Here is a 15,005-nt window from a genome sequence, read left to right on the forward strand (position 1 = left end):
AGAAGACAATCAGTGAATAAATAAATTAATTTAGAAGCACTGGCGTCATTATTAATAGAACGTTATGTCCAGTGACACTACATACTACACCAGACATTATTTATATATCGGTTTACGGCGTGCAGTTTGTTCGGAACAAAATCAATCTTGTCCAGATTGGTTTTGTATTGGCGTGTTGTTCACCAGATATCTTTAGTAATGACATAATTTTCAAGATTTTGATTGGTCAACACTAATACAGAAGGGAGAACACCCAATTTTGATTGGCTTTTATATTTACTTATCTATATTTAGCACCTTAGCTAACGGGGGAAGTCGTCTGGTATAAAAACACATTGCGCCACGCATAGACAATAATTATTATAGAGCTCATGAGATAAATAACAGAAAAAGAGAGACGATATTGTGAATCCAATACACGTGAAAATAATAACTTCAAAAAAAAAAAAAAAAAAAAGAAAGAAGAAGAAAGAAAATGGCACGAACGATAAACCGAACGGGAAACTCTTGTTCCTCGCAACAGGATTCCTCGTGTTCGACGAAGCGGCGGGTTTTCTCCCCATGGCGCCGGCCTCAACAAGAAGAGAGGGGTTGTCTCAAACTCTACTTGTGGGGAGATATCAGTGACACCGTTTAACATCTACATCAACAAAAACTTCTTAGTCCGACAGCAACAGTGGTTCAAGCTTTTACATCTTATAAACGACTCGCACTTTGGGGGGTTAGTTCAATGTGATTTCTTGCCTCTAAGGGCGGTCAACAAAATGGATTTAACGGATGGTGCCGAACGAATCCGAAATGTGCCGAACGCTGGTGGAAGTTCGGTGGTGTCCGAGGCGTTATCTTTCGAGTTGCTGGGCAGGTGTTTCGGAGCCAAATTGTTAAAGGTAAATAAATAAATAAAATAAAATAAGTAAATAATAATAAAAAAAATAAAAAAATCGAAAACATTATTCATTGGTTGATTAGCAATGGCGGATCCAGAAAAATCATGGGGGGAGGTGGGGTGGGTGGGCAATGACATGTGACCGAAGACCACAAACATTGCCGAAACGATTCCTCGGATTCTCCAACGTAAAAATTAAAATATATATAGATATATCTGTTGCAAATTGGGGGGGGGGGGGGGGGGGGGGGGGGGGGGGACGACACCTTACTAAGGACTCGAACTTAAGAATTTGTCTCCAACGGCAATTTTTAATAGAATTGCCATGGGTGAAACAGCCCACCGATGGCAATTTTGAGCCTGCCTGTGTCATTTGCAGAAAATAAATATGACCAAAAGGTTATTTTGCTATATGTAGACATATTTCAAATGTGAAAATGTTAAATATTGCCATCGTTAATGCTCTCTACCTACGGCAATTTATATCTTAGCGACGGCAATTGCTGTCGTTAAGTTCGAGCCCTGTGCCCCCCCCCCCCCCCAAGAAGTTCAGATCCGTCACTGATTAGATACATTAATAGGCAGACATCCAGGCAGTAAAACCAAACGGTAAGTTAATCTTATAATTATTATGTGTGTATATTTGGGGGTTGGGTTGGGGTTTTTTTACAGGGGGGGGGGGGGGTGCAGTCGCTCTCATTTTCCGACGACGATTATAAATTTTGTTTTGTTTAATGACACCAATAGAGCTGTGATTTATTCCGAAGGGACGTATTGACTTATACTATTTTAGCACGAGTACTCAGACTGTGTAGGACTAGACGAACATTTGGACTGATATTGAGCCCCTGGGATCTTTTATATGCATTTTTTCACAAACAGGAAAGCACATACCATGGTCATTGACCCCAATCAGTTGAATGGATTCACTGAGGTGGTTCGATCCTGCGACGCGAGCACCTCAGGCGAGCGTTCAACCGACTGAGCTAAATGCCACTCCTAATGGGAAAGGGTCGCCCATTGCGTCACGGCAGCAGCGGATTTCCCCTCTCATCTATCTGTGTGGTCCTTAAGGGTGTATACTACCAAATCAAATCCCATAGACGACAATAGTAACATATGTGGCTAAAACTCCTATCTGCAGCGTATCAATCGACATAAACACCACGGATATAAATACTACCACCCCTCACACTTAAAGTGAATCAGAAAATATTGGGGGTCAAGCTGCTCGTTTCTGAGATAACGGGTAGCGTCTATGACTACCCTAGTTCCGCACAAAATTCGAGTACTTTTTTTTACAGGTACCCCATATATGTTTCAAGCACAAGGCTACTTGACACGTTGGTACTAGATGAAATATAATTGCATATTTTTTTACCCAGATGAAACTATTATTTTTTACAACCAATACACTCACGTTTATAACCAATCACAGGACTTGTGGTGTTCACTTCCCTATCAAAAGTTGGGTGCACCTCGAACTTTGACCCAGCCGGACGTTATTTGGTTTAGTACTACCTTAAGGGCGCAGACCCGTAAAAATGGACACTAAGTTTGGTTAATCTACAAACCTGTAACACATTTGGATAAAAGTTACAACGGAACCGGCCTCGTGGCGTCGTGGTTAGGCCATCGGTCTACAGGCTGGTAGGTACTGGGTTCGGATCCCAGTCGAGACATGGGATTTTTAATCCAGATACCGACTCGAAACAATGAGTGAGTGCACCGCAAGGCTCAATGGGTAAGTGTAAACCACTTGCACCGACCAGTGATCCATAACTGGTTCAACAAAGGCCATGGTTTGTGCTATCCTGCGTGTGGGAAGTGCAAATAAAAGATCCCTTGCTGCTTGTCGTAAAAGAGTAGCCTATGTGGCGACAGCGGGGTTCCTCTAAAAGAAAGTGTCAGAATGACCATATGTTTGACGTCCAATAGCCGATGATAAGATAAAAAATTAATGTGCTCTAGTGGCGTCGTTAAATAAAACAAACTTTACTTTTTTAAAAAAGTTACAACGGAGTCCGAGTGAAACAAGAGTCGTTGTGACGTTGAAGCAGTGAAATACCCCCTTTAAAATGGACTAGACTACTTTACTTTGTTTTATATTGATACCATCTCGTATCCTCCGGAGTCGGGCCCGTCCGCCCCACTATACCAACCTATGACGACTGGACTATACCCTAGTCTGATTATCTCCCCCCCTCTCTCTCTCTCTCTCTCTCTCTCTCTCTCTCTCTCTCTCTCTCTCTCTCTCTCTCTCTCTCTCTCTCTCTCTCTCTTTCTCTCTCTCTCTATATCAGTGTGCGTGTGATCTCTTTCTCTCTGTGTCTCTGTCTCTGTCTCTCTCTCTCTGTCTGTCTCTCTCTCTTTCTCTCTCTAAGTGTGCGTGTGATCTCTGTCTCTCTATGTGTGTCTCTGTCTCTCTGTCTCTCTCGCTCTCTCTCTCTCTCTCTCTCTCTCTCTCTCTCTCTCTCTCTCTCTCTCTCTCTCTCTCTCTCTCTCTCTCTCTCTCTCTCTCTCTCTCGTTCAGACGTATCCGGCTTCTCAAGATCTGTATTTCAGCACAGCACTACACCTTCAACGTCTAATGACTGTCAATTTAGGGGTTTTCTTGACGTTATGCAACCCATCTCGTCCCTACAAGCTGTGCACCCTAACGGCCTTAACGAGGCCACTCACGTGGACATATAGACCGGACTTTAAACTTTTAGACCTTCGTTCAAAATGTTATGTCGAAATTACTTTCTTTGTTTAATATTATTAAATAGTCCGATCCTCTCTTTTTGTCTCTGATTTATTTTTGGACTGTCCTTCTAAAATGCTCCATCTTATATAAATATTCGGCCGAGCAGTCAATTCTTTTTGATTTTTGGCTTGTAACTTCTTCTTTTTTTCTTTTCTTTTTTTAAATTCTATTAACTTTTTTACTACATGTAATTGCTATTATAAACATTCTGCCCATTTTCAACTCTACTTCCTTTCTGTCCCGGACCCAGTCACTGGCGAAGTCAGAGATTTGTGCCCGGGAGAGACGTGCTTGAGCCTTAATTGGATATAGGCACGTTAATATGTTATCCAATCCAATCTAATCTAAAATAGACTAGAACTCTACTCCATAACCGTTTCGTCTCAGACGCACGTGCGTTTTTAAAAATATGAAAAATGCTCCTTTTTTTTACACCAGGTTGACCAGAAACACTTTGGATGTAAGGAAATGGATAATCTAACAATAAAATCTATGTAATGGTTGATTTCAGTTATCAAAAACGGCTCTTATATTAAAAACATGTTGTAGTGTTTAGAAACTAGGGTCTGTCTCTTTAACATACGGTAGGCGTATATATGTCCGATGCCATATAGCGTAGCTCGAGACACCTCCAGCCATCCCTTATTGATTACTGATATCCCCTACATATCAATATCAATAAGGGGAGGGCTGGAGGTGACTCGAGCTACTTATAGCCTAACCAGGGCCGTAGCTAGGATTTTTTGTTGGGGGGGGGGGGGGGGGCATGGGGGCAACTGAGTAGTTAATAGTCTAAAACTCCTTAAACAGTTAAGAAGATAATTTTCTTATGAGTTTCTATAATTTTTTCCGGATTTTTGTTACTGCCCTGCTAACTATAATCAAAATGTGGGGTTTTTTTTTTTTAATAAGACATTCCTTTCTTTCATTATCATGTATTTATTATTTATTTATTTATTTATTTATTAACCTGTGTATTTATTTTGTTTAGACTGAGATGGAAGTTTCGTATTTCCCATTTGGCGGTTCTATCACCGATTACGTCTGCTCCATGTTCGGTGCCAAACTGGGGGTGTCTGTGACTCGCGCTATGAAATACAAGGGAGACTACTCCGACGAGGATGCTGCACATCTGTTGAACAAGAAGTTGAAAGGTATATATATATATATATATATATATATATATATATATATATATATATATATATATATATATATATATATATATATATATATATAATTATCTGGTATTCAATATCTGATGGTTGGGTTGGGGTTTTTTTTTGTGGGGTTTTGTTTTTAGGGGGAGGTTGTAATCATGTGTTTAGTAAGTAAGGTAATTTATCATTCATTCATTCATTCATTCAATTATTCGTTCATTCATTCAGTCAGCCATTTGGGTAGCTATATCCCATTTACCCATCTAATATTAATCCGCAGCATCAGGGCCGTACCCTCGGGGGTGGGGGTGGCAGTTGCCCTCCTGAGAATCTCACTTTTTTTTTTGCTCCACAAAATAGCATACACAACTCAGGGTTTAATTTGTATAGTGTTTCATTTGTTTATAAAAAGTAGTGCCGCCCTCCCCCCCCCCCCCCCCCCCCCGGATTTTTATCAGGGTACGGCCCCGAGCATTACCTTCTCTATACACCGGATTACAGCTGATTACTGACTATACACAGGCCTACCCTCTCAGGGCTAGCCCTGGCACTCGCAAGATTCGCAAGATTCGCCAGTTGTGACTTTTAAAAGCAATTGGACAATTTTAATTTAATAATGTGCATAGTGAGCAATCCTGTTTATAGAGGGTAGTCCTGTGTATAGTCAGTAATCCTGTGTATAATCCGTAATCCTGTGTATAGTGAGCAATCCTGTTTATAGAGGCTCTATAAACATGATTGCTCACTATACACAGGATTACGGACTATACACAGGATTACTGACTATACACAGGATTACCATTAATATACGCAGTTATCCTCTCTATACACAAGATTACTCTACTCGCTCGATATTCAGCATTATCCACTCTACACATGAGTATATCTCTATACACAAGATTACTCACTCTATACACAGGGTTATCATCTCTTTTCACAGGATTACTCACTCTGTACACAGGATTACCAGCTCTATTCACAGGATTACTTACTCTATACACACTGAGCTGCCTAGGACTAATTTTATGACCAGTAAAAACCATTCGTGTCCACACACTGGTGTAGCCATGGGGGCCCATGTCTCACCCACGAACACCTCCTCTCCCCTCTCCTCAATCGCACCTCTTCTTTTTTCACATCGTGGGTCCCTCCCCCCTCCGCATGTGAATCCTTCCCCAATATAAAACCATGGCTACATATTTTTGAAGGTATCTTAGTGTAACGATATCGTAAAACCATCATAAACTATGACGTCACTATAACACTCACTATAGCCTACGACGATTTCAATCTGATTAAAATTAGCTCTACTGGTCTACCAGTAGATCTAAAAGTATTGCGTGGACTCCCATGTCTGGAACATCGAAGGCCGTGGTATGTACTACCCTGTCTGTGGGATGGTGCATATAAAAGATCCCTTGCTGCTAATCGAAATGAGTAACCCATAAAGTGGCGACAGCGGGTTTTCTCTCTCAATATCTATGTGGTCCATATCCATATGTCCGACGCCATATAACCGTAAAATACAATGTGTTGAGTGCGTCGTTAAATAAAACATTTCTTTCTTTTTTCTTTCCCATGTCCAGGTGACATTTCATCTATAAATAACAATTTAAATATCGACCAATTACACTTCGCCTTTTATAGCGTTATTCGGGAGCATATAAATTCTAAAAATATCGGGCGAGACTATTTATGCAATACGCGAACTTGTTGGTTTATTTCAAGATTAAAAAAAAAACAGGCGGGAAAGTGCAGATCTTAATACTTCTTGTCGACAGATAATGGGTCTGTTCGTTGACCTTAATACTGCTTGTCGACAGATAATGGGTCTGTTAGTTGACCTTAATACTTCTTGTCGACAGATAATGGGTCTGTTCGTTGACCTTAATACTTCTTGTCGACAGTTGACCTTAATACTTCTTGTCGACAGATGATGGGTCTGTTCGTTGACCTTAATACTTCTTGTCGACAGATGATGGGTCTGTTCGGTGATCTTAATACTTCTTGTCGACAGATGATGGGTCTGTTCGGTGATCTTAATACTTCTTGTCGACAGATAATGGGTCTGTTCGGTGATCTTAATACTTCTTGTTGACAGATAATGGGTCTGTTCGGTGGTCGTAATACTTGTTTTATTTCCAGGAGTCATTCAGTCGAGTAGAAACACGCTGGAGAAATGGAATAAACAAATCCTGCACGTCTGGGCGACGTCACAGCATACAGCCAACGTCATCGCGCATGCGTATGACAGTATCCCGGATGAGGTCAAGGTCAACACCCTCGTTCTCGTTACAACAGCCTCGCGCTCTGATTTTATTTTCAACGATAGATAAAATGATTTAAACAAACAACAACATGACACTCTTTTTTTTGGCCAAAATGTCGCTGGTGATGTTAAAACATCTGTTACTCAACATGTGGTCTACAACTGTAGTAGACGTATGTTGTAGTGCTTGTACGTACAGCACCTAGTGGGAATTTCACCGTTAATCAGCTGATAGAGTGCTAGAGTTTCGCACCAAAGATCCTTGGTTCGATTACCCCATTTTAAAAATTAATTTACCCAACGCGCCATTTCCTGTTCATCGTGTCACACATAGATATATTACACCACGTGACTCAACAACTGGCATACAACACCTGATGTACAAAATCTAAGTTCTTACACACAATGTGACTCAACATCTGGCATACAACATCTGATGTACAAATCTAAGTTCTTACACACAACGTGACCCAACATCTGGTATACAACATCTGATGTACAACTCTGAGTTCTTACACACAACGTGACTCAACATCTGACATACAACATTTGATGTTCTAAATCTTATAATTTCTTACACAACGTGGATTCTGAAAAATCGATGTTAAAGATGGAGACATATTTTATTTCTTTTACTTATTTTCGTGCTAATATTCAATTAAGGTTCAAGCACGCTGGCCTGGGCACACATCTCAGCTATCTGGGCTGTTTGTCCAGGACAGTGGATTATTCTTGAGTCCAGTCATGACATTAAACCTTTAGACTAGTTAGTGTTTAGTAAGACATATTTAGTTACTTTCATCGCACTCTTCTGAATTGTCTCCCCTTTATGTCAGTTCAATATCACACCCCGCACCCCACACCCCACCGTCCACAATGATGTCGGTTACTGACGTAACAAAAAAAAAGACAACAACAGTTTTAATAAATGTATATATTGAAAATAATAAAAAAAAAATTTTTTTTTTACTATACTGCAGCTTGTCGTTTTTTTAATCCACAATGTTCATTTAGTGACTATCTTCAGCTGTAGAATGTATTTGCCTGTACACGATAGTTTATTGACGTCTCTGTTCCGTCGTCAAATCAAGGGTATCCTGCGTGACCACCGTTTCAGCCAATGACAGTATAAACTATTCCCCGTGACCAGTTTCAACCTATCACGATACCCTTTGCGCCATCTTTATCCTGAAACAAATAGGAAATGATTAGTCAAGTGAAGCATTGCATCGAGTCTCCCCTGGAATGTCATGCCACGATCTGAATAGATCAGACCCTTTTAAGGGCCCTTATGGGCAACCTAGGGAGACATATCAACATCAGCTACGTCTAATTAACGAGCTACTCTCGGCTTACTAAATTCCAAAACTATGCGTAGCTCCCTATCTTTATCTTTTGGCTGACCGTTCAAAAATGCGCCTAACTTCCTTCAACAAAATGCGCACCCATTCCCTTTGGCTTAATCCTACGGGACATTCCAAATTCTATAGCACCATACCACCCTCCGCCTGTTACCGGCTACGGTCGGACTGCTGGTGCTCCTTTGCCTCTGCCAGTGCAGGCGGTACCCCCTCCAACCCACCCCACCCTTTCCTCTCCAGGACGGAGGAGCCGGCCGAGGCCGACACCTGTGCCCAGGACACATTTTGGATGTCAAACATTTGGTAATTCTGACACGTAGTCATCAGAGGAAACTCACTAATGCAACAATAGATCTTTTATAGGCACTTTTACCACAGATAGGAAAGCACATACCACGGCCTTTGAGCAATTGTTATGCACTAGTTGGAACGAGAAAAAACATTATCAGCTGACATGTATTATACAGTTGAAAACATTCTCGACAATCCCAATGAAACAATTAGTAATAAGCACTGAGAAGGTATCGTCTCATCGAAACTTTCGCAAGATCCATCGAATGTCATGTCAAGACCTTAAAATATTATTTTCAAAGTTCATACTGTCCCCAAAATAGTCTACAGTATATTAAACTGAGGGTGGGGGTGAGGATGTTATAAATATAGCTAATGATTACTAGTGATAAAGGTGGGCAGATAAATACTTAGTGAACCAGATGCATATTCCTGTTAGGTTTTCTAATCAAACACCTCACTCTGGTCGCACTCTGGTCCCACGCTGGTCCCACTCAGGCCCAAGGCTTCTAGCACGGGTAGTTCTGGTAGCCATAGAAAGCCTGGTTTTTTCTTAAACGCAGATGTTTAAGCATTGTAAAGGAGTGTAGTTACATGCAAGTAAGACAAAAGCTCAAAAGAGGATTTAAGAAAACATAGATAAAAATATATATAGATAAATAAACAGGTGTTCAAATAATAGAATGAAAACAGGGATCTAGCTGAGCATTCGGCTGATGTTCTGAAGTCGTAGAACTGAACACCCTGAACTGAATTACCGATAATTACTTATTAATCAATGTGCTCTAAAGGTGTTTTGTGAAGAACAAACTATGTTCCTTGTTTTTAACCTCAATTATTCTATTTCACCATTAAAGTTTAATTACGGGGTTTTGGGTAGACCAGTATTGATCTTAAGTTAAAATTAATTAATTCAAATCGGACGGGGCTTTTTCGTCTGACTCTCGAACGATGCGGTTGTATTCCGAGAACGTGGTGATTTCTATCCCCCCCCCCCCCACCCTAGGGGCTGTGTTGCGTACGCTTGGGCCTTTGTCCAAGTATCGCATAGAACACGACGGCGACTCAGCGACTGTCACGCTAATCTACGGCGTGGACAAGAAGCGACGCTCACCTAGCAGAAGACGGAGGAGGCGACCTAAGACTACCCAGGGGGGACCTAACTTGGCGGCTCAACCGCCAGGGGCGGCCCCTCCTTTTCCGAAACGGAGGACGAGACCGACAGGGGCGGTGCAGGGTAATCCAAACCCGGTGGCTAAACCACCGGGGGCGGTTCATTCTGCGTTGTCGCCCCCAGCTACTCGACCAAAGCACTCGCCAGGAGCGGCCCATGGGGGGCCAAAGCTGTCAGCTCCACTGACAGTGGCGGTCCCTCCTGTAGACGTACCAACGCAGATGGAGACGGGACATGTGGTCATTAGTGACCCCCCAGCCAGCTCATCAGCGCCTCCGGAAGTTGTTGCGGTTCCAGCGGCAGTCCAGCGGGAGTCCAAGAGGAGGAAGGTGTCTGCGGCCACCATACCAAAGACATCCGACCAACCCGATTGGACTCTCGTCTGCGGCAAGCTGCCAGCTAAATACCGAGGAGCAGTCTACGGCGACTTTACCGATAGCGCTCTAATCAAGGGCCCTTGGAGAGAAGATCATTGGCGCCAACTTCCAACTGGACAAGGGAAGTACCAGCTACAAGGAGCCCTTCACTCGGACCAACTCTACGTGACGGCACAGCAGGACGGACTGTACAGGCAGGGGCTCCTGATGCCATCGATGCCCAACGCAACCATCCACCGCATCTTGAAGATGGTACTGCGGGACATCTATCCAGGAGCCATCAACAGAAAGATCGCCATGTTGACTGAAGGACTCCCCAACTTCAGGCCTGAACAGTCCATCACTTCGCCATGAGTCCTCCTTTTTTGGGCTTAGTTGGACTTTAAAAAATTTCGGCCGCAGCTCAAAATTCTTGTTTATTTTTTTTTATAAATAGTCCAACGCACTTTACTTTGGTGCCCAATCAATTGCTCAAATCATTTTAAAACCTTTTAGGCCGAGCAGTCAAAAAATCTTTGGATTTAAATTCTTAGTCCAGACATGTGTAGAAGTGTAGAATGTCGTTAGGATTTTAGGACTTAGGTCTTTTGACCGACCACTAAATTTTTTATTCCAAATTCTGCCCACCTTCAACTTACCCCTCCCCCCTCCTGGCCCGGACTTAGTCACTGGCGAAAGTCAGAGATTAAGCCCGTGACAGGCGTGCGTGAAACCTTCGTGGTATATACGCACGTGTAAAAGCTTTCACTCACTCACTCAAATCGGACATGTACGTCCGTCACACGTTTTATGTATGCCCGTCACAATATTTACCATGTATCAATTAGGCCCAGTTACTTTATTAAATTTTGAATATGCAGTGATGCTTTTCACTGATGTTCATACTGTATGTAGAAACATAGGAATTAATTATGTGAGTACTAACAATTCACAGAATTTTGACAATATGTTGATGACACTGGCTTTTAACTAATTCTGCATGTACGTCCGTCACACGCCTTTGGACTACCATTTCACAGTTTCTATCAAGACAAATATATATTTTAAGGGGTTTAATATAAAATTCCAACTAATGGTTAAATGAAGTCATTAAAAACTTTTTTCCAATGTGTACGTCCGTCACAATGGAATTGCCCTGAAGTGAGTATAACTCTCTCTCTCTCTCTCTCTCTCTCTCTCTCTCTCTCTCTCTCTCTCTCTCTCTCTCTCTCTCTCTCTCTCTCTCTCTCTCTCTCTCTCTGTCTCTCTCTCTCTCTCTCTGTCTCTCTCTCTCAATCTCGGTTCTCTCTCTCTCGGTTCTCTCTCTCTCTCTCTCTCTCTCTCTCTCTCTCTCTCTCTCTCTCTCTCTCTCTCTCTCTCTCTCTCTGTGTGTGTGTGTCTATATGTCTCTCTCCCTTGCTCTATCTCTCTCTCTCTCTCTCAGTGTGTGTGTGTGTGTCCGTACCGTAGAGATACAGCACTGTTCACTGACTGACGACTCGCTGATGTTCATCGGAGGCGAGTCCACTTTGGCTGACGACGGCGGCCCGGCGGAAGAAGACGAACTAGACCCCCCAGTTCCAAACCGATACGAACTGGATCGGGTTTGACTGTTGCTGTTACCCATTAGTACTGGAAAGAGAGAGATTTATTACCAGAGGCGTATCTAGGGGGCCCCAGGGGCCCGTCCCCCAAAAAACCAATTTGCGACAGTTATAATATTATATATTAATTTTAAAAAAATTTACGTTGGAGAATCCGAGGAACTAATTGGTTATTGCGGCCCCCCCCCCCCCCCCCCCCCCAATGATGTTCTGGATCCGCCACTGATGACGTGTTAATAGTAATGGAAAACAGCATGGGACGTTACTAAATACACAATCAGTATTTACCAAACATTTCATCATTTTGAACGTTGGTAATTCGGTATTATTTAATTTTTCATGTCATTTTAACTTATTTTTGTGCTTATATCCAATTAAGCTTCAAGAACGCTGTCCTGGGCACACACCTCAGCTATCTGGGCTGTTTGTCCAGGACAGTGGGCTAGTTGTTAGTTCGTCAGTGGTTAGTGAGAGACAAGAGGGTGTAGTGGCCTTACACCTACCCATCGAGTCCTTAAGAACTCGCTCTGGGTTGGAGCCGGTACCGGGCTGCGAACCCTGTACCTACCAGCCTGTAGTCCGATGGCTTGATTTTTTGGTATTACGACCATACCACTATTAAGACCAATTTTAATAACTCCCGTCGATGGTCGCAATACCTGGGTTTCACTTGACATTGGTAAAAATAATGCTATCGGATTATTTTTACAGATTCAAAGACATCGTAAAGATAATCAAGTTAGTGAGCGAATGGTGATGCAAAAACACTAGAAAACACGTTCGATTCGCATAAACGTAGCCATAGTCAAAGTTTGTACTGAAAAACGCAAAAACGCAACCCTCAGAGAAGCACGTGCATCATGAAGTTCTGTAACTTTGCATCCCCAACCATCCGTTGTTGGGGCATAAAAGGCCACATCTGCAGTAAATCAAACAGACTGCATAATGGCACTGTAGGTAATGCAATAATGCCAAGATGGACGTCAGCTCAACACAATAATGCCATTGGGAGATTCCAAGCAGGGGCAATTCAACAAGCTGTGTCAAGGCACTTTTGCGTCTCCAGACAGACCGTCTCTGCTTTGTGGGCACGGTACAACACCACTCAAAGTGTTAATGACAGGCCAAGGCCAGGTCGTCCCAGTGTAACCCCTGCCGCTCAAAATCGATACATCCGGGTGTGTCTTCTTCGAAATCGAACAACAACAGCAACAACCACAGTGACACAAATCCCTCGACTTCAAAGAATTTCTGACCAGACAGTTCGTTATCGGCTGAGGGAGGCAGGAAGTTTCCCTAGAAGACCAGTGCAACGTAACGTTTTGACCCCACCTCATATCTGCAGTGGTGCCAGCAGAGGGGAAGATGGACACGTGCCAGGTGGAGGACTGTTTTGTTCTCAGATGAGTCTCGTTTTCTCCTGCCACGTGCTGATGGACGCACACATGTCTATGGACGTCGAGGGGAACGTTATGCTCCAAACCGTGCAACAAGTCGACCGTTTGGGTGGTGGTAGTGTCATGGGGTGGGCAGGAATCGATCATGGTGGTAGGACGGATCTTGTGCATGTGGCAGGTGCACTGACGGACATCAAATATAGAGACGACATCCTGCAGCATCACGTCATTCCGCTCATGAACGTCAACTGTGGAATGTTTCAGCATGACAATGCCAGACCACATGTTGCACGTGTCAGTAAGGAGTTTCTGCAGCACCACAACGTCCAAACATTACCTTGGCCTGTCCGTTCGCCAGATTTAAACCTAATAGAACATCTATGGGATACACTGGATCAGCGTGTGCGCCGGAGGAATCTACAACCCCAGACACTTCCGCAACTTCTTACGGCACTGCAGCATGAGTGGCAGAACATTCCACAAAGTGTTGTGCAACGTTTGATTGCTTCCATGCGTCGCCGTTGTCAAGCTGCCATCAGGGCTCGTGGTGGTCATAACCGATACTGGCATTTTGCCCACCCCTATGTCACACATTTTCCTGTGTACATGTTTCAGGTGGATTCCCAGATATACTGTTTCGGACATGTACAGAGTAATCCCCTTCCCACGGCGTCTTGATCTTTGGTTGCTTGTATCATGTCTACTAGGGTTTTTTAATTAAACTTTGAAAATCAATGTCAAGTTTCTTTAACGGGCGCAGCCATTTTGTTCCATTGCATTGAATACGCCCTCTGGCGAGCTGGTGGTTACTTAACAATTAACGCGTAACGTCAGGAATGAGCCTTAGAACTAGAGAAACACAGTCTACCTGGTTTTCGCGAGATGATAAATAGTTATACATTGCAATGTTCTGTAATAATATACATCCCAGTAAGCCAGCAATAAGTATATCCAGCAATATATAAATATATATATATTATTTTTCAATACAAAATAAAACACAATTCTCAAAGTGGCTACACAACAAGTCGAAATAAATAATGTTTTGTCCATGCATTAACCTACGTACTGAAATGCTACACGAAGTGTTTTCTTAGTTAATTGGTCTATGCTGTTAGTTGCTTCTACCTGTGATTCCTGATTGGCAGGTGTGTATTTGATTGGTAACCAGACGAGCCAATTAATTGATGCTGTCTAGACACAAACATACATACCGGTATTGTGTAATATTACCTGTCGCCCCTAAAATGGTAATGGACATGGTTTATTACTGTAAAACTATTGATTAAGTAGACTTTTCCATCTAAAACCACAGAACTGACCAATTACGTAGTCCCAAACACACACAGACACGACTGTGCCCCTCCACACAGACTGTGCCCCCCACCCCCAATATCGTTCCTACGGGCCTGATTATAATATTTTATAGTAGCTCAAATTCCATACGTATCAATTCATTTTTCTTCAAAATACTGAACAAAATTTTAAATAATTGGCTAAAACGATATCAAGACAAAAATCCAGAATATAGTTATCCGTATGATGCTTTATAAATATTTAAATCACGTTAAATACGATAAATATCTGCACAGACACACACACACACACACACACACACACACACACACACACATCATTTCAGCCCATATCCGATATTTATTGTATACGAATCAGAACCGATGGCGTTAACAACAAAATAAAATAAAATCGTGATAAGCAATAATACTCAAACGTCATCAATAAGTATTTGTTGGATGT

At 42.4% G+C, this 15,005-nt stretch overlaps 1 protein-coding gene across 1 annotated transcript; it reads left to right on the forward strand.

Annotated features, from left to right (window-relative positions):
- Positions 1 to 491: 491 nt before the first annotated feature.
- Positions 492 to 8,030, forward strand: LOC121377357 (AAC-rich mRNA clone AAC4 protein-like; the record flags this gene model as incomplete). Its single annotated transcript, XM_041505318.1, has 3 exons — positions 492 to 887; positions 4,627 to 4,789; positions 6,941 to 8,030. Coding segments are annotated over 3 exons (750 nt in total), but the record flags the coding sequence as incomplete, so codon positions are not given.
- Between the last annotated feature and the right edge of the window lie 6,975 nt (positions 8,031 to 15,005).

The sequence above is a fragment of the Gigantopelta aegis genome, chromosome 7 (assembly GCF_016097555.1).
Source record: "Gigantopelta aegis isolate Gae_Host chromosome 7, Gae_host_genome, whole genome shotgun sequence".
NCBI lineage: Eukaryota > Metazoa > Mollusca > Gastropoda > Neomphalida > Peltospiridae > Gigantopelta > Gigantopelta aegis.